The 27,500-nt window shown below is 37.2% G+C and overlaps 2 protein-coding genes across 5 annotated transcripts in view; one reads left to right on the plus strand and one right to left on the minus strand.

Annotated features, from left to right (window-relative positions):
* The window catches only part of gabbr2 (gamma-aminobutyric acid (GABA) B receptor, 2), a 353,468-nt gene that overhangs the window by 152,719 nt on the left and 173,249 nt on the right, over positions 1–27,500 (minus strand). For all 4 annotated transcript variants that reach the window (XM_062047202.1, XM_062047203.1, XM_062047205.1 and 1 more), the window contains one exon: positions 17,883–18,053. In XM_062047202.1, the coding sequence (XP_061903186.1) occupies positions 17,883–18,053 (171 nt within the window). The remainder of the gene's footprint in view (positions 1–17,882; positions 18,054–27,500) is intronic.
* Positions 2,983–6,097, plus strand: LOC133649617 (uncharacterized). Its single transcript, XM_062046241.1, has 12 exons — positions 2,983–3,065; positions 3,171–3,248; positions 3,338–3,412; positions 3,518–3,544; positions 3,663–3,853; positions 4,056–4,173; positions 4,321–4,412; positions 4,518–4,595; positions 4,685–4,759; positions 4,859–4,999; positions 5,203–5,273; positions 5,931–6,097. The coding sequence occupies exons 5-12, from the start codon at positions 3,691–3,693 to the stop codon at positions 5,937–5,939; spliced, it is 747 nt and encodes a 248-aa protein (XP_061902225.1). The 5' UTR covers positions 2,983–3,065; positions 3,171–3,248; positions 3,338–3,412; positions 3,518–3,544; positions 3,663–3,690; the 3' UTR covers positions 5,940–6,097.

A 27,500-nucleotide genomic window follows, 5' to 3' on the forward strand; every position in this document is an offset into this window, starting at 1 on the left:
CTAGTATACTGTCAACCAGGGTTCAAACTAGTATACGTTCAACCCAGTATATTGTCAACCAGGGTTCAAACTAGTATACTGTCAACCCAGTATATTGTCAACCAGAGTTCAAACTAGTATACTGCCAACCTAGTATATTGTCAACCAGGGTTCAAACTAGTATACTGTCAACCTAGTATATTGTCAACCAGGGTTCAAACCAGTATACTGTCAACTTAGTATGTTGTCAACCAGGGTTCTAACTAGTATACTGTCAACCCAGTATATTGTCAACCAGGGTTCTAACTAGTATACTGTCAACCTAGTATATTGTCAACCGGGGTTCTAACTAGTATACTGTCAACCCAGTATATTGTCAACCAGGGTTCAAACTAGTATACTGTCAACCCAGTATATTGTCAACCAGGGTTCAAACTAGTATACTGTCAACCCAGTATATTGTCAACCAGGGTTCAAACTAGTATACTGTCAACCTAGTATATTGTCAACCAGGGTTCAAACCATTATATTGTCAACCAGGGTTCAAACTAGTATATTGTCAACCAGGGTTCAAACCAGTATATTGTCAACCAGGGTTCAAACCAGTATATTGTCAACTAGGGTTTTAACTTTTATATTGTCAACCAGGGTTCAAACCAGTATATTGTCAACCAGGGTTCTAACTAGTATATTGTCAACCAGGGTTCAAACCAGTATTTTGTCAACGAGGGTTCAAACCAGTGTATTGTCAACCAGGGTTCTAACTAGTATATTGTCAACCAGGGTTCAAACCAGTATATTGTCAACAGGGGTTCTAACCAGTATATTGTCAACCAGGGTTCTAACTAGTATATTGTCAACGAGGGCTAACTAGTATATTGTCAACTACCCACACAGCAGAAGACTGCTATACGGATCCGCCTTCAAGTCGCCCAACCCGCGTTACTGTCACATTCGTTTTGGCTCCGCCTAGAGGATACAGCTCCGCCTCTGAAAATTGTACGGTCAGACAGCTGATCCTGAGCGGACTCGTGTCTGATTCGCATACGCGGACGCGACAAACTAAACCGGCGCGCGCCGCCTAGAGTTATAGGCCCCGCCTACGCGCGCTGAGCCGACCAATGTCTGCACCCGCAGACGTGGACGCGCCTACTAGATCTCTGGACTTTCTTTGCTGGAACACGAACGTAAGTATAGATTTATTGATTTATTGCTACATTCGCAGTAAAGATCGGCCTTTGTGTTTCCATCATCATTTATGTATGATTGTAATGACGTTGTTTGATATTAGGACTAGCAGTAAAACTTTATATTCTGTAAAAAAGGCTTTTATTTCCAGCACCGCCTCCCAGAATGCTTTGCATGGGGACGTGCGTCTGACGTCAAGTATTCAGAAAATTCGAAATGGCTGCACGCGGGAGGTGAGGCTCGAGCGAAGAAAAGTGGAAAAGAGTGTTATTCGTCAAAAAACCCACACGACGACGGTCATTTTTTCGCCGTGCTATTGTAAAATTGTCTTTTATCTGTGTTTTAACTTAGGCTATCTTTTGTTAGACGCTGTGAATGTGTGTAGGTTACATGCTACGATATTCCACATATTTCCAACTGGTTGAAACGAAAGCGTATTACTTTATTGTCAGTGTTGTTTAGGCCCAGGTCGCTATTACTTCGTTATAACAACGTAACGTTAACAGAGTGGAAACAGCCGTTCTTTGCTATTAATATGAGTGTGTATTATTTATTTCTTTGTTCTTTAGTGGAGCTCGAGATCCTGTTTACTGTGGACTAGCTGTGTGTGACGCCATGTTGTTTTTGTTTCCATTACAAAAAAAAAGGGTATGTCTATGTGTTTTTTGCTATAGTTAATTGTAGAAAAAAATATAAAATGAGGTGATGTGAGTGGGAAAAATTGCTGCACATATTAAGGATCCTTTTTCTTGATCTATATTTTTGTTATTTGCTGATGTATATATTTTATATGCTGTTTTTTATTTAATTAATTTATTAGAGACTATTTTATGCTTTATTTACCTTTTTTTATTATTATTTTATTTACTATTATTATTATTATTTCCACATGTAAGCATAAATAATTGATCATATTAGTACACTGATTGATTGCTTTGCTTAATGCATTCCATAATTTAATTCCACATACTGATATACTGAAGGTCTTAAGTGTTGTACATGCGTACAAATGTTTTAAATTACATTTCTCTCTAAGATGATTTTTCTCCTCTTTTTTTGAGAAGAATTGTTGTATATTCTTGGGTAGCAGGTTATAGTTTGCTTTGTTTATAATTTTAGCTGTTTGCAAATTCACTATGTCGTGGAATTTCAGTATCTTTGATTCAATAAATAAAGGATTTGTGTGTTCTCTATATCCAACATTATATATTATTCTAACTGATCTTTTTTGTAACACCGTTAATGAATGAAGTGTACTTTTGTAATTATTTCCCCATATTTCTACACAATAACTCAGATATGTAACACTAGTGAACAGTAGAGAATATGAAGTGATTTTTTGTCTAGAACATGTTTTGCTTTATTCATTATTGACGTGTTTCTTGCTACTTTATGTTGTATATTTTTTACTTGAGATTTCCAGTTCAATTTATCATCAATCATTATACCTAGAAATTTGGTTTCATTTACTCTTTCAATTTCTATTCTGTCTATTTGTATTTGTGTTTGACTTTCTCTTCTACTGTTACCAAATAGCATTATTTTAGTTTTACTGAGATTCAAAGATAGTCTGTTTTTGTCAAACCATCTTTTTAATTTGTTAATTTCTTCTGTTATTATTTGTATTATCTTCTGTGTGTTCTCTCCTGAACAAAACGCTGTTGTATCATCCGCAAATAATACTAACTTTAAATCTTTTGTAACTTTACAAATGTCATTTATCTAGACATGGAATAATTTAGGTCCTATATTGATCCCTGAGGTACACCACAGGATATATTTAGCGTTGTAGACGAAACCACCACATAATCGTCTCGGGGACTCAGATGATAGCGAAGAAGACCCGGGAAATAGTGACCTCACATCTCTGGGGTTGACAAGCCAATTGCACAGGCAGAGTAAGGAATAATCTCTTAACATCGAAAACAACAAAACCACCAAAAGATATGGTTAACATTCTTAGTGCTAAAGATATTCCCCTCTCCTTGTATCCCTTCTCCCAGCTCCACCGTCTCGCCGAGTGCCAGCAAGAGTCATGAGTACTTGTCAACTCGACTCCTCAACTGGAGATAACTTTCTAGGTAAAGACTGATCTCCAAAATAATATCTCAGCATCCAGTAACCATGGTTAACAGATCACAACCATTTAATACCAATTTATCTCCCTTAGCACCTCACCATGGGGAAGGATGTATTCATATGCCTTCACCAGCACCTGCATTAAACATGCATAGAGTTACACAAGGTAGGGACTGATCTCTGTATACACTACACCCATAATTTCAAACCCTACTTTACGATTGAGCTGAAGTTCTGACTATTATGACCTGTACTTTTACCTTTCTTATAGTTCTTACCACCTTGGGGCACCATTCAGGTAAAATCTCAGCTCATCTTACTTGCTTATTTGTATACACTAACACCTGTGCATGCTTTTGTCCACGTTGTTTCTTTGACGATGAATAAATACCCCTTTTCTTTCTTTCTACATTAAGGGTGCCTTTTCATCTGATTAAATTTATAATGAACAGGGACATTGCGGTTGTCCCAAGTGGATGGTATGATGATAGGATGGTTTTCTGGCCCAGCTATAAAAACACCGACAGAATTGAAAGGGCAGCTTTAAATGAGGAGCAGCATGAGCCAAACTGGCCAAGATTTGACGTTTCTGTTGTCCGAACTTGTGGTATGCCAATTCATAATCTTCTTGTTTAAAAATAACGTCATAGTTGCTTCTCTTTATGCTTGGAATAACCTATTGTGTCTATGTTCTGACCAGGTCTCTTGTAAGAGAGAGACCTGATTTATCATCATCAATAATAATAATATTCTGTTCAGCTCTACAGCTAATTTGAAACTCATGTTCATTTTAACAGATTCAATTTTAGACAACTACAAAGACGCATTAAAAATAATGCAACAATATGGAAAGGGCTGCGACACCTCAGACCTGCAATCTGAGGCAGAGAACGAGAAGCTGCCAGAAAAAAGGAACAGGAAGCCAGTGTGTTCCGTCTTGTTTTTGTCATGTTTCTACAGTAATAGGAAGGTTATTTCCGGTAGCATTCAAAAATAGACCAGAGATGCTTGTACTATATGTATATTTGGCAATTTTGGTATTGCAATAATCCTAATGATATGGTTACCCAACAGCCATCGTCTCGGGGACTCAGATGATAGCGAAGAAGACCCGGGAAATAGTGACCTCACATCTCTGGGGTTGACAAGCCAATTGCACAGGCAGAGTAAGGAATAATCTCTTAACATCGAAAACAACAAAACCACCAAAAGATATGGTTAACATTCTTAGTGCTAAAGATATTCCCCTCTCATTGTATCCCTTCTCCCAGCTCCACCGTCTCGCCGAGTGCCAGCAAGAGTCATGAGTACTTGTCAACTCGACTCCTCAACTGGAGATAACTTTCTAGGTAAAGATTGATCTCTGAAATAATATCTCAGCATCCAGTAACCATGGTTAACAGATCACAACCATTTAATACCAATTTATCTCCCTTAGCACCTCACCATGGGGAAGGATGCATTCATATGCCTTCACCAGCACCTGCATTAAACATGCAGAGAGTTACACAAGGTAGGCACTGATCTCTGAAATATTAGTGTATAGATAGGCCCCTTGGGTATTACCAGTCATGGTTAACTGATGGCTCTCTCACAATGCCCACCTCACTAGGAACGGCAGTCCCTCCTCGACTCCCTCCACCCCCCTCACCAGCAGCCCTCAACATGTGGCAGACAGAGGAGCCTGGATCCAGCCTGGCCTACAGGCCAACATGGCGAGGGGGAAGAATGGCCGACAACATTTCCTGCTCTGGTGAGCAATAACTGACAAATACCGGATGGTCATTCTGTGCCACAAATTTTGGAAAAAATTCAAATTCACAAGCAATCACATATTTTCTTCAAACTTTGTCAATAACTTTTGTCATTAACTAAGGTCAATAGCTAATGTCAGGATTATGAGTAATGAGGATAAACACTGAAACATGTTAATTTTATACTGCTGTTTGTCAACAGCGCCTGAGGTAATCCACATCCTTAGCCTGCTGGAAACTATTAAGCACAACCAAGACCAGCTGATTGCAAAGGTAAACTTCTTAAGCCTTGAATAGGTCAATATTTCATAATGACATTGATTTTGATTCATTATTATTTTTTAAAGAAAGAAACAGCCTACATGGCAGCTTTGTGTGATTAGAGTAAACATTGCTACATTTTCTTGTTACATTTCACCTGTTTGCTCTTTAAATACCACTTTTAATGTTTTTTATTTATTTCGATCATATTTTTTAAAAATGTGCCCTGGGGCCGTTAAAAAATGACCTGCAGACCGCACTTTGGACACCCCTGGCCTACACGAATACAAACATAGAATGATAGTACAAATATAATAAGAAAACAATGTCAACCTCCCAAAGTTGGATTATGGATATTTATTTATGCCCCCCACCCCCAACCCCCCGCCGCCGTCATCCAACAGAGCCAAACAAGTACTTTGATCAAGGAACCAAATAACGATATTGTTTAAACATTTTGGATGTCTTGCACACCTATACCCTGATCACAAATTCATAGTTTACGCACCTTATTTTAACCACCTCCACTAACTTTAAGTCATGTTTTTTTTTCAAATGTAACCTCCTTAATACCTATCACATATTTTGTATTGTGTAAGCATACTTGGCTTTGGATGCTTCCTACCATAAACATAAACGTATCTGTCTTGTAATCTTGTTTGATTACAGGTGCTGTGAGTAAAAATGTGTTGACAAGGTCAGCCACGGACGCTGAGGTCACCAAACACGCCATCAGGTGGTTCAACTTGGCGGGGGATCGGGCAACGAGGAGACGAGTCCCGCTTCCACCTCCTCAGGAGGAATAGAGATGTATATGTATAAATAAACAACCTTTTATTGGACTTCTTGTCATTCACCAGTTATTCATTTTCTGATGTTAGCTGTGCATGGAGCAGCGTTTCCTTGAAGTTGTAGCCTAATAGATTAAATATGTATATTTACTTTTTAAATATATATTATATATATTTACTTTATAGAGTGAATTGACCATTTTCTGTTTCTGCCTATTGACAATATTGTTGGTTTAAAAATACAAGGCAATGCATATGTAAGCCTATATTGCTGTAGTAGGGCTTAATGAATTTTTTAGTTTCCTATTTTATCCTACAGCAAGAACAGAAGGGATTTTGAAAATAAGATAAAAGGGTCCAAAAGGGCCAGATGAGCCAGGGTTTTTATGAGTCCGTTGCTGGTCCGCGGCGGGAGGCTAGGCTTTGATCTTGGGTGCGGAGTGGATGCAGCGCGCCGTCATGGCGCACCCGCCGCGGAAATAAGGCTTTGATCATGGGTGCGGAGCGCATTCAGCGCGCCGCCACGGCGGATCCGCTACCTGCCGCCGTGGCGGATACGTTCCTGAGTGCAAATGGACGCCGATGCTGGTCCGTTTCGCGGTTCCGTTCCGGAAAGCGCGATACCTGCGCGGGGGATCCGCCGCGGAGTGTTTTTGCTGTGTGGGTAGGGTTAAAATTAGTATATAGTCAACCAGGGTTCAAACTAGTATATAGTCAACCAGGGTTCTAACTAGTATATTGTCGACCAGGGCTCAAACTAGAATACTGTCAACCAGGGTTCAAACTAGTACATTGTCAACCAGGGTTCAAACTAGTATGTTGTCAACCAGGGCTAACTAGTATATTGTCAACCAGTGTTCAAACTAGTATATAGTCAACCAGGGTTCAAACTACTATATAGTCAACCAGGGTTCTAACTAGTATATTGTCAACCAGGGTTCAAACTAGTATATTGTCAACCAGGGTTCTAACTAGTATTCTGTCAACCAGGGTACAAACTAGTATATTGTCGACCAGGGTTCAAACTAGTATATTGTCAACCAGGGTTCTAACTAGTATATTGTAGACCAGGGTTCAAACCAGTATATCGTCAGCCAGGGTTCAAACCAGTATATTGTCAACCAGGGTTCTAACTAGTATATTGTCAACCAGGGTTCTAACCAGTATATTGTCAACCAGGGTTCTAACCAGTATATTTTCAACCAGGGCTAACTAGTATATTGTCAACCAGGGTTCAAACCAGTATATTGTCAACAAGGGTTCAAACTAGTATATTGTCAACCAGGGTTCAAACTAGTATATAGTCAACCAGGGTTCTAACTAGTATATTTTCAACCATGGTACAAACCAGTATATTGTCAACCAGGGTTCAAACCAGTATTTTGTCCACCAGGGTTCAAACCAGTATATTGTCAGCCAGGGTTCAAACCAGTATATTGTCAACCAGGGTTCTAACTAGTATATTGTCAACCAGGGTTCAAACTAGTATATAGTCAACCAGGGTTCTAACTAGTATATTGTCAACCAGTGTTCAAACCAGTATATTGTCAACCAGGGTTCAAACCAGTATATTGTCAGCCAGGGTTCAAACCAGTATATTGTCAACCAGGGTTCTAACTAGTATATTGTCAACCAGGGTTCAAACCAGTATATTGTCAACCAGGGTTCTAACTAGTATATTGTCAACCAGGGTTCAAACTAGTATATTGTCAACCGGGGTTCTAACCAGTATATTGTCAACCAGGGTTCTAAGTAGTATATTGTCAACCAGGGCTAACTAGTATATTGTCAACCAGGGTTCTAACTTGTATATTGTCAACAAGGGTTCAAACTAGTATATTGTCGGCCAGGGTTCAAACTAGTATACTGTCAACCAGGGTTCAAACTAGTATATAGTCAACCAGGGTTCAAACTAGTATATTGTCAACCAGGGTTCTAACTAGTATACTGTCAACCAGGGTTCAAACTAGTATATTTTCAAGCAGGGCTAACTAGTATATTGTCAGCCAGGGTTCAAACTAGTATATAGTCAACCAGGGTTCAAACTAGTATATTGTCAACCAGGGTTCTAACTAGTATACTGTCAACCAGGGTTCTAACTAGTATACTGTCAACCAGGGTTCAAACTAGTATATTTTCAAGCAGAGCTAACTAGTATATTGTCAACCAGGGTTCAAACTAGTATATTGTCAACCAGGGTTCTAACTAGTATACTGTCAACCAGGGTTCAAACTAGTATATTTTCAAGCAGAGCTAACTAGTATATTGTCAACTAGGGTTCAAACTAGTATATTGTCTACCAGGGCTGCGCAAAGAAGTGAGTCAAATGGCGATGTTGACCATGCAACAAGTCCACGTGTGAGGAATGGTAGCAGCATAAATAAATATAAGTGGTGTGCCTCATTCAGTCAACATGCAACTCTGCATCTTTTATGTAAGTAGTTTTTATTTTCTGTGCTGATAATACAACAACTATAGCACTATAGTTGCTTTTTAACCCAAAATATATAGTTCATGTTCAAATATCACTATTATTGTTGTAACTCCCTTTTCTTTTTGACAAATGGTATAAACGCAGATCCAGTAAGTTAGTAACTTGCATTCCTCAACAGGAACAAGTAGTTGGTTTTACATGTCCAGGAAATGTGTGAGCTGCTGTTTGGGTGGGGACAAAAGTTATCAGTCAACTGTATGTGTGAAGGCAGATTTCATTCCTACACTCTCTGCCTTTGTGTAGCTGCTTTCTAGCTCCAAGACCCTAAAAGTGAAAGTCAAAAAGGTTCTTCTGTGCAAATAATGATGGCTGCATATTTGTACACCAGGATTAGAAGACAATCTGGTAGCAGCCTGACTGAATCGGGCCTTGGGTCCTAAGCCGCTTTCAGGAGAGGAGCGATAAAAGGATTCTTCTACAACCTCGCACGGCGACACACACGCACACACACACACACACACACACACACACACACCCACACACACACACACTTGTTACCTTCTTGAGACCTCCGAAAAATACCTCTAGTATTATAATAAAAGTCGTAATTTTACTCAACCCAAGTCAAAATGTTACAAGAAAAACTGAACATTTGTGCAACATTATGATAAAAGTTGGAATTTTACTCAATAACAGTCGGAATTTTACAAGAAAAGCTTAAAATTTTGGCAATTTTATGAAAAGAGTCATAATTTTACTCGACAAAAGTCACAATATTATAAGAAAACTGTAACATTTTGGCAAAATTTTGACAAAAGTCAGCTGTTCACCTGGCAGGTTTTTTCGGGATGAATAGGGAAGTCTTTATCTGCTGTCTTGTTTTATCATATATTGCTGTCTTTGCACCTGCCCATGTTTACTTTTGTATGCACATTAAATCAACAAAAAATCCTGACTTTGGAGCAATGTTCACGGACTCTAGTATTTGGCTCTCTATTAGATGCAATGGTTTCGGTCCTAGCTTGTTCACCGGTCTCATGTGGAATGTACTTTTCCTTGTTGATGTCTCAAGAAGGGTAAACACCCACCCGCGCGCACACACACACACACACACACACACACACACACACACACACACACACACACACACACACACACACACACACACACACACACACACACACACACACACACACACACACACACACACACACACACACACACACACACACACACACACACACACACACACCTCCAACCCACAGTGCCATCTTCTAACTGCTCTTTCCCACACTTCCCAGCCAAGATGTGGTGTGTGCCATGTTACTACTTCTGTCTGCTGCCAACACTCCACATAAGCTGAAGGAGAAGGTGTGGTACGGTGATGTGGGGCTTGTGAGAGGGAAACCTAACTACTTGTAGCTGTGACTTGATGCAGGAGAAGAACATCATAATACTGTACATACAAACACTCTCTTCTGACATTACAGCTCCAGATCCTGCTAATGCTAGTCAATTGTTAGCATGCTAGTTTTGTAGCTAACTTTGCATGTGTATACCTCTGAGTCAAATACACATGCTCACTGCTGGCCATGTTAGCTCGCCAACATTAGCATGTTAGCTTTCCAACTAATTTCACAGGTATATACCCGGGACTATTTTGCTACGTGACACATGCTCACTGTTAATAATTTCATATGCTAAGGTTAGCATGCTAGCTTTCCAACTAATTTCACAGGTATACCCTGGACTATTCTGCTACTTAACACATGCTCACTGTTAATAATTTAATATGCTAACGTTAGTATGCTAGCTTTCCAACTAATTTCACAGTTATACACCCTGGACTATTTTGCTACTTGACACATGCTCACTGTTAATAATTTAATATGCTAACATTAGCGTGCTAGCTTTCCAACTAATTTCACAGGTATACACCCTGGACTATTTTGCTACTTGACACATGCTCACTGTTAATAATTGAATATGCTAACATTAGCATGCTAGCTTTCCAACTAATTTCATAGGTCTACACCCTGGACTATTTTGCTACTTGACACATGCTTACTGTTAATAATTGAATATGCTAATGTTAGCATGTTAGCTTTCCAACTAATTTCACAGGAATACGCCCTGGACTATTTTGCTACTTGACACATGCTCACTGTTAATATGCTAACATTAGCATGCTAGCTTTCCAACTAATTTCACAGGAATACGCCCTGGACTATTTTGCTACTTGACACATGCTCACTGTTAATAATTTAGTATGCTAGCATTAGCATGCTAGCTCCTTACCTAATTTTGCAGGTATATTTTGCTACTTGACTTTTGCTCACTGTTAACATGTTACTAAACTAAAATGTTGTTAGCATGTTAGCTTCCCAGGTATACACTTCAGAGACAAATATTTTGTTACTTGAAGCAAGTTCACTCTTTGCAATTCGGAATGCTAAGGTTAGCGTGCTAGCTTTCAAGCTAACGTTAAAGGTGTATACCTCAGAGTCAAATATTTTGTTATTTGACGCATTCTCTCTGTGGGGCATGCTAGCACGCCAACTTTAGCATGCTTGCTTTCTCGCGAACGTTGCAGATCTACACCTCAAAGTATGTTTCCACTGCACACATGATCACTGGTAGCAACTGAGTATGATAGTATTAGTATGATAGTCCTCATGTGTCCAGGGACATATTTCCTGAGTTTGTAAACATAATATGAATTTTAAAAAAGGAATAAAGATTATGTGACGATAAAAAATATCGATGTAATCATAGTAGTATCGACTAGATACGCTCCTGTACTTGGTATCATTACAGTGGATGTCAGGTGTAGATCCACCCATGGCATTTGTTGACATTGTGACGCCAGTTAGCTATTGTATGCTCCTACGGTGTGTAGTGGAGCATGTTTAGCTATTCCTCGTCCTGCAGTGATAATGGTACTTGTAAGAAACTCACTTTATTTGTAGCCATGGAGGCGAGGATTAGTGATTTAGAAGTAGCTAAAACACTGCTGATGGATGTTAGCTTCTAACTTGTGTGGAGAATGCATATACGTTTAAGAGTTCTTTCTTTATTCATAGTCATGTTTAAATCAGCTAGTAATTTTCCATTTGTACTCTTTCTATTTTTTTAGGAATATGTCTGCAAGTAAACTGTGTGTGTTACCTTGAAGGCTTGCAATGTAGGAGTTGGAGTACTCCCTTATATCTTATCTGTAGTAGAACAATGAGCCTGTATTCCTTTCTGGAGAGGGTGGGGGCTGTTTGCGTATTCAAGAAGTTGTCTCTTCCCGTGTGAATGTTAGACCATCCCGAGATGACGGTACGACTGTATTGATGTGGGCTGGTCTCCTGAAGCTTCAGTAAAACATGATCATATTCCTATTCTGTCTTGATGGTCCTTCTTACTCTGCATATATGTCATCTGAAAGAACTGACCAGTGACTTTAATTCCTTGAGAGGTAGACTGGTCAGACGCAACACTTGCTAGCCATGTTTATTATTATTATTTTCTTTGGTCAGTGGTCAACAAAATAAACAGTTTTACATAAACAAACATAAATTGAAAATGTTGTCTTAAAGCACCTCTTCCTGAGGGCGTGTCAGTGTTATAACTTCACCTTTATCGTCAGTTTTTTAAGCCAAAATGCGTCCATTCTCCCTTTTCTGTCTACACGCTGTGTCTGCTTGTAAGTACTCTGTGTGTGTGCGCTGCCCAACATGCTCCTCTGCTCGTAAAACCAGCAATGTCACCACGTGACGACACTGGTACTTTTCAAACAGAGTATAGTAGCGTTTTGGATTCATTGGTACAGCGATACCACACAACCCTAGTACAGTACAAAATATGACCAACATCTTTCATAACAAGCTAATTGGTTTTCAAACTGCAGCTGATGACTTGCAGCCCTACTTTGGGCAGAGGATGAATAAGAAAAGATGTCTGGCCATTAACTGGCTGCTATTCAGGAAGGGTAAATGTCTTTGTGCAGTTACGTGGGAGGAAACAAATGAGAAAGTGCTTGAATGGAAATGACTGCCGCCTACTCACAACATATCGCCATCCACCCAGAGACAAGGTTGCAAAAAGTTCTACTTTCGTACTACGCTTACAATCTTTGTGCTAGCATTATTTGATGCTGCTAGCGCTAAAAACAAGCAAAACTGTGCCATTTAACTATGGTATGCCAGGTGTGGTGCTACTAAATATGTACAATGAAATAACTTGTAACGTGACACATGTTAACTGTTAGAATGCTAGCACGCTAACATCAAAGTGCTAACTTGGCTAATTTTACACTTTTTATTTATTTATTCCGCAGCCATACACATTAGTCATATAACTTGGTATGTGAAACATGCTAACTGTTAGCATGCTAACATTAAAGTGCTGGCTTTTTCAGCTAATTTAGCAACCATTAGGGTTATATAACTTGGTATGTGACACTTGTTAACGTGCTAACCTTAGCATGCGAGCAGGCTAACATCAAAGTGCTAAAATTTTAGCTAACTTTAACTTTTTTTCCTCTAACTAAACAGCCATACACCTTACAGTCATATAACTTGGTATGTGACACATGCTAACTGTTAGCATGCTAACATTAAAGTGCTGGCTTTTTCAGCTAATTTAGCAACCATTAGGGTTATATAACTTGGTATGTAACACTTGTTAACGTGCTAACTTTAGCATGCGAGCAGGCTAACATCAAAGTGCTAAAATTTTAGCTAACTTTAACTTTTTTTCCTCTAACTAAACAGCCATACACCTTAGAGTCATATAATTTGGTATGTGACACAGGCTCACCGTTAGCATGCTAACATTAAAGTGCTGGCTTTTTCAGCTAATTTAGCAACCATTAGGGTTATATAACTTGGTATGTGACACTTGTTAACTGTTAGCGTGCTAACTTTAGCATGCGAGCAGGCTAACATCAAAGTGCTAACATTTTAGCTAACTTTACCTTTTTTTCCTCTAACTAAACAGCCATACACCTTACAGTCATATAACTTGGTATGTGACACAGGCTCACCGTTAGCATGTTTATGTTAGCATGCTAACATTAAAGTGCTGTTTTTTTCAGCTAATTTAGCAACCATTAGGGTTATATAACTTGGTATGTGACACTTGTTAATTGTTAGCGTGCTACCGTTAGCATGTTTATGTTAGCATGCTAACATTAAAGTGCTGTTTTTTTCAGCTAATTTAGCAACCATTAGGGTTATATAACTTGGTATGTGACACTTGTTAACTGTTAGCATGCTTACTTTAGCATGCGAGCAGGCAAACATCAAAGTGCTAAAATTTTAGCTAACTAACTTTTTTTCCTCTAACTAAACAGCCATACACCTTACAGTCATATAACTTGGTATGTGACACATGCTCACCGTTAGCATGTTTACGTTAACATGCTATCATTAAAGTGCTGGCTTTTTCAGCTAATTTAGCAACCATTAGGGTTATATAACTTAGTATGTGACACTTGTTAACTGTTAGCGTGTTTACTTTAACATGCGAGCAGGCTAACATCAAAGTGCTAACATTTTAGCTAACTTTACCTTTTTTTCCTCTAATTAAACAGCCATACACCTTACAGTCATATAGCTTGGTATGTGACACATGCTCACCGTTAGCATGCTATCATTAAAGTGCTAGCTTTTTGAGCTAATTTTGCAACTGTTTAACCTAGAGTCATATAACTTGGTATGTGACAGCTGTTAACTGTTAGTGTGCTAACGTGAGAATGCTAGCAAGCTAACTTAAGCATGCTAACTATTTCATCTAAGTTTACATTTTTTTCTCTATTTCTGCAGTTGTACACCTTACAGCTGTGTTACTTGAAATGTGAAACATGCTAACTGCTAGCATGGCGTCGTTAGCACACATGCTAAATGTTAGCATTTTTCTGTATGCATGCTAACATTTTAGGCTAGCTCTGTAGCTCTTTTTGTACAGTTACACCTAAAATTCACGGATTCTGACACTCTGCACCATCTTAAAAGCACGGCGGCTTCCGGCGACCCAAGGCACAGATGGCAGTTCAACCCAAACTTCCACGGAGGGCCACAGACCGACAAATGAAAGAATGCGGGAGCCATTTTGGTAGGTTTTACCTTTGAAACCAGTACAAAATATATTATTTTCAAAGAACTAGAAAATGCAAATTTGGTAGAAATTTGGTGTGAACACTGAAGAGCCAAAGCCAAACTGAAATGATAACAGTTAGCACGCTGGCCAGGTAGCGTCAAGTAACTAAAAATATGAGAAAAATGAACTAAAAGAAAGCTACTATGCGAACAATAGCATGCGCACAGTTAGCATTAGTAAAATATCAAAATATATGACCTTGAGGTGTAAATCTTTTAAGTTAACTAAAGAAAAAAAATACAGTGCTACTTTAAGCATGCTAAAATGCTAACAGTAATATGTGCTAAGTACCAAAATATATTAGTCTGAGGTATGTACTTGAAAAATGTTTAAAATGCTACAATGCTAACTCTAGCATGCATCAAATACCAAAATAATAAAGATGTACACAGACAAAATGAGCTAAAAAAGTTTTTTGCATACTAACGTTGGCATGCTAACAGGTATCATCCGTCAAGTAACAAAATATGAGCAAAATGAGCTAAAAATAAGCTACCAGGCTATTAGTACAATGCGAACAATAGCATGCGCATAATTAGCATTAGTGAAATATCAAAATATATGACCTTGGTGTAAACCTGTTAAATTAGCTAAAGGAAAAAAAACTACTGTGCTACTTTTAACATGGTAAAATGCTAACAGTAACACGTGTTAAGTACCAAAATATGTTAGTCTTTGGTGTGTGTTTGAAAAATGTGTTTGAAATGCTACGATGCTAACTCTAGCATGGATCAAATACCAAAATATGACTAAGGTGTATACCGACAAAATGAGTTGAAAAAAAGCTACTATGCTAATTAGTGAAATATCAAAATATATGACCTTGAGGTGTACATTTGTTAAGTTAACTAAAGAAAATAAATACTGTGCTACTTTTAGCATGTTAAAATGCTAACGGTAACATGTGTTAAGTAACAAAATATATTAGTCTGAGGCGTGTATTGGAAAAATGTGTTTAAAATGCTACGATGCTAACTCTAGCATGCATCAAATACCAAAATATGACTAAGGTGTATACCGACAAAATGAGTTTAAAAAAAGCTACTATGCTAATAGTACTATGCGAACGATAGCATGCGCACAGTTAGCATTAGTGAAATATCAAAATATATGACCTTGAGGTGTAAATCTGTTAAGTTAACTAAAGAAAAAAAATATTGTGCTACTTTTAGCATGGTAAAATGCTAACAGTAACATGTGTTAAGTAACAAAATATATTAGTCTGAGGCGTGTATTGAAAAAATGTCTTTAAAATGCTACGATGCTAACTCTGGCATGCATCAAATACCAAAATAATGAAGATGTATACAGACAAAATTAGCTGAAAATAATTTTGCATACTAACGTTGGCATGCTAACAGGTATCATCCGTCAACTAACAAAATATGAGCAAAATGAGCTAAAAAGAAGCTACTATGCTAATAGTACTATGCGAACAATAGCATGCGCACAGTTAGCATTAGTGAAATATCAAAATATATGAACTTGGTGTAAACCTGTTAAATTAGCTAAAGAAAAAAAACTACTGTGCTACTTTTAACATGGTAAAATGCTAACAGTAACACGTGTTAAGTACCAAAATATGTTAGTCTTTGGTGTGTATTGGAAAAATGTGTTTAAAACGCTACGATGCTAACTCTAGCATGCATCAAATACCAAAATATGACTAAGGTGTATACCGACAAAATGAGTTGAAAAAAAGCTACTATGCTAATTAGTGAAATATCAAAATATATGACCTTGAGGTGTACATCTGTTAAGTTAACTAAAGAAAAAAAATACTGTGCTACTTTTAGCATGTTAAAATGCTAACGGTAACATGTGTTAAGTAACAAAATATATTAGTCTGAGGCGTGTATTGGAAAAATGTGTTTATAATGCTACGATGCTAACTCTAGCATGCATCAAATACCAAAATATGACTAAGGTGTATACCGACAAAATTAGTTCAAAAAAAGCTACTATGCTAATAGTACTATGCGAACAATAGCATGCGCACAGTTAGCATTAGTGAAATATTCAAATATATGACCTTGAGGTGTAAATCTGTAAAGTTAACTAAAGAAAATAAATACTGTGCTACTTTTAGCATGTTAAAATGCTAACAGTAACATGTGTTAAGTAACAAAATATATTAGTCTGAGGTGTGTATTGAAAAATGTGTTTAAAATGCTACGATTCTAACTGTAGCATGCATCAAATACCAAAATATGACTAAGGTGTATACCGACAAAATGAGTTTAAAAAAAGCTACTATGCTAATAGTACTATGCGAACAATAGCATGCGCACAGTTAGCATTAGTGAAATATCAAAATATATGAACTTGGTGTAAACCTGTTAAATTAGCTAAAGGAAAAAAAACTACTGTGCTACTTTTAACATGGTAAAATGCTAACAGTAACACGTGTTAAGTACCAAAATATGTTAGTCTTTGGTGTGTGTTTGAAAAATGTGTTTAAAATGCTACGATGCTAATTCTAGCATGCATCAAATACCAAAATATGACTAAGGTGTATACCGACAAAATGAGTTGAAAAAAAGCTACTATGCTAATTAGTGAAATATCAAAATATATGACCTTGAGGTGTACATCTGTTAAGTTAACTAAAGAAAATAAATACTGTGCTACTTTTAGCATGTTAAAATGCTAACGGTAACATGTGTTAAGTAACAAAATATATTAGTCTGAGGCGTGTATTGGAAAAATGTGTTTAAAATGCTACGATGCTAACTCTAGCATGCATCAAATACCAAAATATGACTAAGGTGTATACCGACAAAATGAGTTCAAAAAAAGCTACTATGCTAATAGTACTATGCGAACAATAGCATGCGCACAGTTAGCATTAGTGAAATATCAAAATATATGACCTTGAGGTGTAAATCTGTTAAGTTAACTAAAGAAAATAAATACTGTGCTACTTTTAGCATGTTAAAATGCTAACAGTAACATGTGTTAAGTAACAAAATATATTAGTCTGAGGCGTGTACTTGAAAAATGTGTTTAAAATGCTACATTGCTAACTCTGGCATGCATCAAATACCAAAATAAAGAAGATGTATACCGACAAAATTAGCTGAAAATAATTTTGCATGCTAAACTGAAGGTGTTGAGCATGTGATGTTGCTGTGTCAGTGTGGTCTAATTGCATCGTTTACAACACCTTGGCCTGTTCCTGACTGTCTAAATCCTGCTCTTTACTGTTGACAAAGTGCAGCTTCTGGAAGTAAACAAGAGGACACGTACCTCAGAGAAGCGCTGCACGTCCTGAGTGAGCGTCCCCACGCGGCTCCAGTTGTAGTAGTTGAGGAACTTGACCACCGCCGGGTTGACAGCGTTGTCCGACGGCACCGTGCGAAAGAAGTTGGGGTACTTTTTCCTGTCCGCCAAGACGGGTGTGGTCGCCGCGAAGGACAGCTGGAAGGACAAAAGACAGAAAACCAGGGTTGAGTCCTGCTGGACCATAGTCTTACTTTAGACTCACTCCAGTTGCTATTATATTGTGTTTACATGTGTTCACTCTATACCGTAATTTCCGGACTATAAGCCGCACCTGACTATAAGCCGCACCAGCTAAATTTAAGGGAAAATACAGATTGTTCCATATATAAGCCGCACCCGACTATAAGCCGCAGGGTTTTGATGTGTAATTAGCGTAGTATATAGGGGTTCCTGCTACCATGGAGGGGATTGTCGGGACAGAGATGACTGTTTGGGAACGCAAAGCGTCCCATTTATTAACAATAAATCTTTCAATCATTCAATCAAACTTTCACATCTTTGACATGGCGAACAGCATTCGTGCAGAGTACAAATAATACAACGGTGCAAAGTAATACAAAGTGCTCGCCTGTACGTTATCAAAATAACCAGCCTACCGGTATATGAAAAGTCAGTCTTTAATCATTGTGTCATCGTCTTCCTCCTGCGTACTAAAACCACCGAAATCCTCTTCGTCGGTGTCGGAGAAGAACAGGCCGTAAATAAGCCGCACCCTTGTATAAGCCGCAGGGACCAGAACGAGGGGAAAAAGTAGCGGCTTATAGTCCGGAAATTACGGTAGTCATAACATGTGTGGCGCCCATATTGGTGTCGTTGAAAAAGCTTTGTAAGACATGCTAGCATATGTGGTTTACAAATACATGTATGCTAGCAAGTGTTGCATATGTATTACATGTATGCTAGCAGGTATTACATATGTATTACATGTATGCTAACATGTGTTACATATGTATTACATACAGTATAGGCTAGCATGTCATATATATATTACATATAGTGTATGCTAGCATGTCTTATATATGTATTAAATAAAGTGCATGCTAGCGCGACTTACATATGTGTTACACGTATGCTAGCGCGTCTTACATATGTATTACATACAGTATAGGCTAGCATGTCTTATATATGTATTACATATTGTGTATGCTAGCATGTCTTATACATGTATTAAATATAGCGTATGCTAGCGCGTCTTACATGTGTTACACGTATGCTAGCTCGTCTTACGTATGTTTACATACAGTATAGGCTGGCATGTCTCATATGTATTAAATATAGCGAATGCTTACACGTCATATGTGTTACATGTATGCTAGCGCATCTTGCATGTGTTACACATATGCTAGCAGGCATTACATATGTATTACATGTATGCTAGCATGTGTTACATATGTATTACATATAGTGTATGCTAGCATTTCTTATATATATATTACATATAGAGTATGCTTGCATGTCATATGTGTTACATGTAGATTACATATGTCTTATATGTTTTACATGTATGTTAGCATGTCTTACATATGTATTATACATATGCTAGTGCATCTTACATATGTATTAAACGTATGCTAGCACGTCTTTCATATATGTTACACGTAAGCTAGTGCGTCTTACATACGTATTACACGTACGCGAGCACATCTTACATACGTATTACATGTATGCTAGCACGTCTTACATATGTATTCAATAAAAGCTGACAATAGATTCCTTTAAATGTGCAAGATGTACTTAGAAAGTCCAAATGGATGGCAGCATGTCCAACAATGAAGAAAGAGGTGAATACTGTGGTTATTTGAGCCGCCATGTAGCGCAGGCTCTCTCCCGTGCACACTCCCAGCAATAGGTCACCAACGTTCCCCCGAGCCACAAAGCGCTGTAATTAATTTCTGCAGCCAGATGAAAGTGGCACACAGCACAACTACATTATTGCACTCATTCACTTGCTACTATCTTTCCCAAAACTAGCAGCCGTCTTCTCCCGACGTCAACATTTTAGTACATGCCTTTGCAAAATACAACTTTGGAATTTAGCAACAACTGACCACATCTTCCTTAACGTGAATGCTTTAGTTGAGTCTGACCTGCTTAGTCACGGGTAAAGTAGCATAGTTGTATGACTCGGAGCTGTATGGTGGGAACCACTGGCTGTAAAAGTTAGCATGCTAACATATTCATGTTAGCATGCTAACAGTCAACATATGTCAAGAAGCAAGTTATATGACTCTGGGGTAAACTGTTGTACAATTAGCCAAAAAAGTTAGCATACTTGCATTAGCATGCTAACATATTCATGTTAGCATATTCATGTTAGCATGCTAACAGTCAACATATGTCAAGAAGCAAGTTATATGACTCTGGTAAACTGTTGTAAAATGAGCCACAAAAGTTAGCATACTTGCATTAGCATGCTAACAGTCAACATATGTCAAGAAGCAAGTTATTTGACTCTGGTAAACTGTTGTAAAATGAGCCAAAAAAACTTAGCATACTTGCATTAGCATGCTAACAGTCAACATATGTCAAGAAGAAAGTTATATGAATCTGATAAACTGTTGTAAAATGAGCCAAAAAAGTTAGCATAGTTGCATTAGCATGCTAACAGTCAACATATGTCAAGAAGCAAGTTATATGACTCTGGGGTAAACTGGTGTAAAATTAGCCCAAAAAGTTAGCATACTTGCATTAGCATGCTAACATATTTATGTTAGCATATTCATGTTAGCATGCTAACAGTCAACATATGTCAAGAAGAAAGTTATATGAATCTGATAAACTGTTGCAAAATGAGCCAAAAAAGTTAGCATAGTTGCATTAGCATGCTAACAGTCAACATATGTCAAGAAGCAAGTTATATGACTCTGGGGTAAACTGGTGTAAAATTAGCCAAAAAAGTTAGCATACTTGCATTAGCATGCTAACAGTCAATATATGTCAAGAAAAAAGTTATAGGACTCTGGTAAACTGTTGTAAAATGAGCCAAAAAAGTTAGCATAGTTGCATTAGCATGCTAACAGTCAACATATGTCAAGAAGCAAGTTATTTGACTCTGGTAAACTGTTGTACAATGAGCCAAAAAAGTTAGCATACTTGCATTAGCATGCTAACAGTCAACATATGTCAAGAAGCAAGTTATATGACTCTGGTAAACTGTTGTAAAATGAGCCACAAAAGTTAGCATACTTGCATTAGCATGCTAACAGTCAACATATGTCAAGAAGCAAGTTATTTGACTCTGGTAAACTGTTGTAAAATGAGCCAAAAAAGTTAGCATACTTGCATTAGCATGCTAACAGTCAACATATGTCAAGAAGAAAGTTATATGACTCTGGTAAACTGTTGTAAAATGAGCCGAAAAAGTTAGCATACTGGCATTAGCATGCTAACAGTCAACATATGTCAAGAAGAAAGTTATATAAGTCTGATAAACTGTTGTAAAATGAGCCAAAAAAGTTAGCATACTTGCATTAGCATGCTAACAGTCAACATATGTCAAGAAGAAAGTTATATGACTCTGGTAAACTGTTGTAAAATGAGCCAAAAAAGTTAGCATACTTGCATTAGCATGATAACAGTCAACATATGTCAAGAAGCAAGTTATATGACTCTGGGGTAAACTGGTGTAAAATTAGTCAAAAAAGTTAGCATACTTGCATTAGCATGCTAACATATTCATGTTAGCATATTCATGTTAGCATGCTAACAGTCAACATATGTCAAGAAGCAAGTTTTATGACTCTGGTAAACTGTTGTAAAATGAGCCACAAAATTAGCATACTTGCATTAGCATGCTAACAGTCAACATATGTCAAGAAGCAAGTTATTTGACTCTGGTAAACTGTTGTAAAATGAGCCAAAAAAGTTAGCATACTTGCATTAGCATGCTAACAGTCAACATATGTCAAGAAGAAAGTTATATGACTCTGGTAAACTGTTGTAAAATGAGCCAAAAAAGTTAGCATACTTGCATTAGCATGCTAACAGTCAACATATGTCAAGAAGAAAGTTATATGAGTCTGATAAACTGTTGTAAAATGAGCCAAAAAAGTTAGCATACTTGCATTAGCATGCTAACAGTCAACATATGTCAAGAAGAAAGTTATATGAATCTGATAAACTGTTGTAAAATGAGCCAAAAAAGTTAGCATACTTGCATTAGCATGCTAACAGTCAACATATGTCAAGAAGAAAGTTATATGACTCTGGGGTAAACTGGTGTAAAATTAGCCAAAAAAGTTAGCATACTTGCATTGGCATGATAACAGTCAACATATGTCAAGAAGAAAGTTATATGACTCTGGTAAACTGTTGTAAAATGAGCCAAAAAAGTTAGCATACTTGCATTAGCATGCTAACAGTCAACATATGTCAAGAAGAAAGTTACATGACTCTGGTAAACTGTTGTAAAATGAGCCAAAAAAGTTAGCATACTTGCATTAGCATGCTAACAGTTAACATATGTCAAGAAGCAAGTTATATGACTCTGGTAAACTGTTGTAAAATGAGCCACAAAAGTTAGCATACTTGCATTAGCATGCTAACAGTCAACATATGTCAAGAGGCAAGTTATTTGACTCTGGTAAACTGTTGTAAAATGAGCCAAAAAAGTTAGCATACTTGCATTAGCATGCTAACAGTCAACATATGTCAAGAAGAAAGTTATATGACTGGTAAACTGTTGTAAAATGAGCCAAAAAAGTTAGCATACTTGCATTAGCATGCTAACAGTCAACATATGTCAAGAAGAAAGTTATATGAGTCTGATAAACTGTTGTAAAATGAGCCAAAAAAGTTAGCATAGTTGCATTAGCATGCTAACAGTCAACATATGTCAAGAAGAAAGTTATATGACTGGTAAACTGTTGTAAAATGAGCCAAAAAAGTTAGCATACTTGCATTAGCATGCTAACAGTCAACATATGTCAAGAAGAAAGTTATATGACTGGTAAACTGTTGTAAAATGAGCCAAAAAAGTTAGCATACTTGCATTAGCATGCTAACAGTCAACATATGTCAAGAAGAAAGTTATATGACTCTGATAAACTGTTGTAAAATGAGCCAAAAAAGTTAGCATACTTGCATTAGCATCCTAACAGTCAACATATGTCAAGAAGAAAGTTACATGACTCTGGTAAATTGTTGTAAAATGAGCCAAAAAAGTTAGCATTCTTGCATTAGCATGCTAACAGTTAACATATGTCAAGAAGAAAGTTATATGACTGGTAAACTGTTGTAAAATGAGCCAAAAAAGTTAGCATACTTGCATTAGCATGCTAACAGTCAACATATGTCAATAAGCAAGTTATATGACTCTGGTAAACTGTTGTAAAATTAGCCAAAAAAGTTAGCATGCTAACAGTCAACATATGTCAAGAAGCAAGTTATATGACTCTGGGGTAAACTGTTGTTCAATTAGCCAAAAAAGTTAGCATACTTGCATTAGCATGCTAACAGTCAACATATGTCAAGAAGCAAGTTATTTGACTCTGGTAAACTGTTGTAAAATGAGCCAAAAAAGTTAGCATACTTGCATTAGCATGCTAACAGTCAACATATGTCAAGAAGAAAGTGATATGACTCTGGTAAACTGTTGTAAAATGAGCCAAAAAAGTTAGCATACTTGCATTAGCATGCTAACAGTCAACATATGTCAAGAAGAAAGTGATATGACTCTGGTAAACTGTTGTAAAATGAGCCAAAAAAGTTAGCATACTTGCATTAGCATGCTAACAGTCAACATATGTCAAGAAGCAAGTTATTTGACTCTGGTAAACTGTTGTAAAATGAGCCAAAAAAGTTAGCATACTTGCATTAGCATGCTAACAGTCAACATATGTCAAGAAGAAAGTTATATGACTCTGGTAAACTGTTGTAAAATGAGCCAAAAAAGTTAGCATACTTGCATTAGCATGCTAACAGTCAATATATGTCAAGAAGAAAGTTATATGACTCTGGTAAACTGTTGTAAAATGAGCCAAAAAAGTTAGCATACTTGCATTAGCATGCTAACAGTCAACATATGTCAAGAAGAAAGTTATATGACTCTGGTAAACTGTTGTAAAATGAGCCAAAAAAGTTAGCATACTTGCATTAGCATGCTAACAGTCAATATATGTCAAGAAGAAAGTTATATGACTCTGGTAAACTGTTGTAAAATGAGCCAAAAAAGTTAGCATACTTGCATTAATATGCTAACAGTCAATATATGTCAAGAAGAAAGTTATATGACTCTGGTAAACTGTTGTAAAATGAGCCAAAAAAGTTAGCATTCTTGCATTAGCATGCTAACAGTCAACATATGTCAAGAAGAAAGTGATATGACTCTGGTAAACTGTTGTAAAATGAGCCAAAAAAGTTAGCATACTTGCATTAGCATGCTAACAGTCAACATATGTCAAGAAGAAAGTGATATGACTTTGGTAAACTGTTGTAAAATGAGTTAAAAAAGTACAAAGTGTGTGTGTAAGCATGTAATTCTTATACAAACACATGCATTTCAGTTGTAGTTGGTATTAACATATTTGGAGGTGTGGAAGTCGCCATGTAAACATCACTCATGCTAATGAGTAGCATGTGCATGGCAAATCCATTGTAAACTAGCATCAAGCTAGCACACTTTGGAAAAGTGGAGTCTTACTTTTGAAGTGCTTTCCATCAGACATGCTGGCTTTTTTGGCAGTGAAAATGACAACATTACTTGGAAGCAGTTTACTACGAATACGCTTGTTTGCCCGCCAAGTGTTTGAGTCTGCCAGCACAGGTGACATCATATGCGACAAAGGTATGGAAATATAGCACACTATGATATGTACCAATGTCATGTATGTCACTACATACCTAAGTACTGACATCACAAGGTAATAATAATAATATAACACATATGTACTCAGCAGTACTAATGACATGTATGTCACTACATACCTAAGTACTGACATCACAAGGTAATAATAATAATAATAATATAACACACTGTACTCACTTCCTTCTTTATTTCCTTGCTGCCATGCTTCCTACCTTCCTTCCTTTCTTCTTGTATTTGTCCCTTTGCTTTTTTTGTTCTTTCCTAGCGTACTTTTCTCACTTCTTTCTGTCTTTCCTTGCTTCCTTCCATCTTTCCTTCCCCTCTTCTTCCTACCTTCCCTCTCTATCCTTGCACGTATATTCTTACCTTCCATCCCTCTTCACTTCCTTCTTTCTTTCTTTCTTCGCTTTCTTAGCCACTAATCCCTTTCCTAGCTTCCTTCCTATAACTATCCATTCCTTGCTTTCTGCCTTCTTCCCTTCCTCAATATTCATTCTTTCTTTGCTTCCTTCCTCACTTCTTTCCCTGTTTCTTTCTTTCCTTCCATGCTTCCCTCCTTCCCCTCTTCTTTCTTTTCTTCCTTTCATGCTTCCAACCATCCCTCTCTCCTTGCACATATCTTCTTTCCTTCCGTTCCTCTTCACTTCCTTTTTTGCTTCCTTGCTGCCTTAGACTTAGACAAACTTTAATGATCCACAAGGGAAATTGTTCAACACAGTAGCTCAGTTACAATGATGGAAAGTGTAAGGATGGAAAGGACAATGCAGGTATAAATAGACTAATATAGTGATAAAAAATCTTAGCCGCTTCTTTATTTCTTTCCTTTCTTCCTTCTTGTTCCTGGCTTCCTTCCTATAATTATCCCATCCTCGCTTTCTGCCTTCTTTCCTTCCTCAATATTCATTATTTTGCTTCCTTACTCACTTCCTTCCCTGTTTCTTTCTTTCCTCCCTTCCATGCTTCCTACCTTCCCTCCTTTCCTTCCTTCCTTCTAGCTTGTTCCTCACTATTATTATCCTGTCCTTGCTTTCTTCCCTTCCCTCCTTCACTATGAATGTGTTAATCCAGTGAAAAGTGGCAGCTGTCATCAATGACTAGAGCAGGGGTCCCCAAACTACGGCTCACGGGCCAGATACAGCCCGCCAGCGTCCAAAATCCAGCCCGCGGGTAGTCCAGAGTAAGAAAAAAACTAATTTTTAATTTTTTTTTTTTAATCTGTCCTTCTCTGCCCATCTATCAATCCATTTTCTACCGCTGGGTCTCCTAGCTGCTCAAGCAATTCATATTGTCTAAAAAAAAAAAAGAAATAAAAGAAATAAATAAATTTAAAAAATATATATATATGTATATATATGCAGTGTTTCCCACACATTCATTTATTTGTGGCGGCCCGCCACGAAAGAATTACGTCCACCAGCTCCTCAGGAAAATCATATAGTTGATGTAGATGCCCATATAGGCTGTTCAGATTTACTTTACAAAAGAGAAGTGTAGGATACTTCTCTTGTTGCCTTATTTGTATTTGACCACCATCGTTTTCTGTTTATTTGTTACTGACTGTGGCAGGACACCTCTGCCTCTGTTTCACTTTATGTTGCTGGTAAATAATATGGTTGTAGTAGCAGGCTAAAGTTAAATTATTTAGTATGCACTAATTAAAGGGGCAGAGCTTTAAGAGACATTTTAGCTTTTATATTTTATAAGATATATTTTTTGTAAGAACCACAATTAATAAATATATTTCAGTGAATAACTTATTGTTCAAATCTGTATATAAATATGTACATAAAGTGTTGTTATTATATTGTAAAATGGATGGATGGATGGACGTTTAAAACAAAACTGTTATTATTAATTAGTAAGTATACATTTTTTGAGCCTTTTTAGAGAAAATCATATCATTGTAGTAAATTATGCAAATTACTCGATGATGTCATGGTGACCACGCCCATAGCCACGCCCCCACCGCCACAGGTATCTTGGCAGTTTATGGGAAACACTGATATATATATATATATATATATATATATATATATATATATATATATATATATATATATATATATATATATATATATATATATATATATATATATATATATACATATATACATATATATATCCATCCATCCATCTTCTTCTGCTTATCCGAGGTCGGGTCGCGGGGGCAGCAGCCTAAGCAGGGAAGCCCAGACCTTCTTCTCCCCAGCCACTTCGTCCAGCTCTTCTCGGGGGATCCCGAGACGTTCCCTAGGGAGGTGTTCGTGTGGCATCCTGACCAGATGCCCGAACCACCTCATCTGGCTCGAACCACCTCATCTGGCTCCTAATATATATATATATATATATATATATATATATATATATATATATATATATATATATATATATATATATATATATATATATATATATATATATATATATACAGTTGCAATCAAAAGTTTACATACACTTGTGAAGAACATCATGTAATGGCTGTCTTGAGTTTCCAATAATTTCCATCCATCCATCCAACTCTTATTTTTTTGTGATAGAGTGATTGGAGCACATACTTGTTGGTCACAAAAAACATTCATGAAGTTTGCTTCTTTTATGAATTCATTATGAGTCTACTGAAAATGTGACCAAATCTGCTGGGTCAAAAGTATACATACAGCAATGTTAATATTTGGTTACCAGTCCTTTGACACGTTTCACTGCAATAAGTCGCTTTTGGTAGCCATCCACAAGCTTCTGCTTGAATGTTTGACCACTCCTCTTGACAACATTGGTGC

This window comes from Entelurus aequoreus, linkage group LG05, assembly GCF_033978785.1.
Source record: "Entelurus aequoreus isolate RoL-2023_Sb linkage group LG05, RoL_Eaeq_v1.1, whole genome shotgun sequence".
NCBI lineage: Eukaryota > Metazoa > Chordata > Actinopteri > Syngnathiformes > Syngnathidae > Entelurus > Entelurus aequoreus.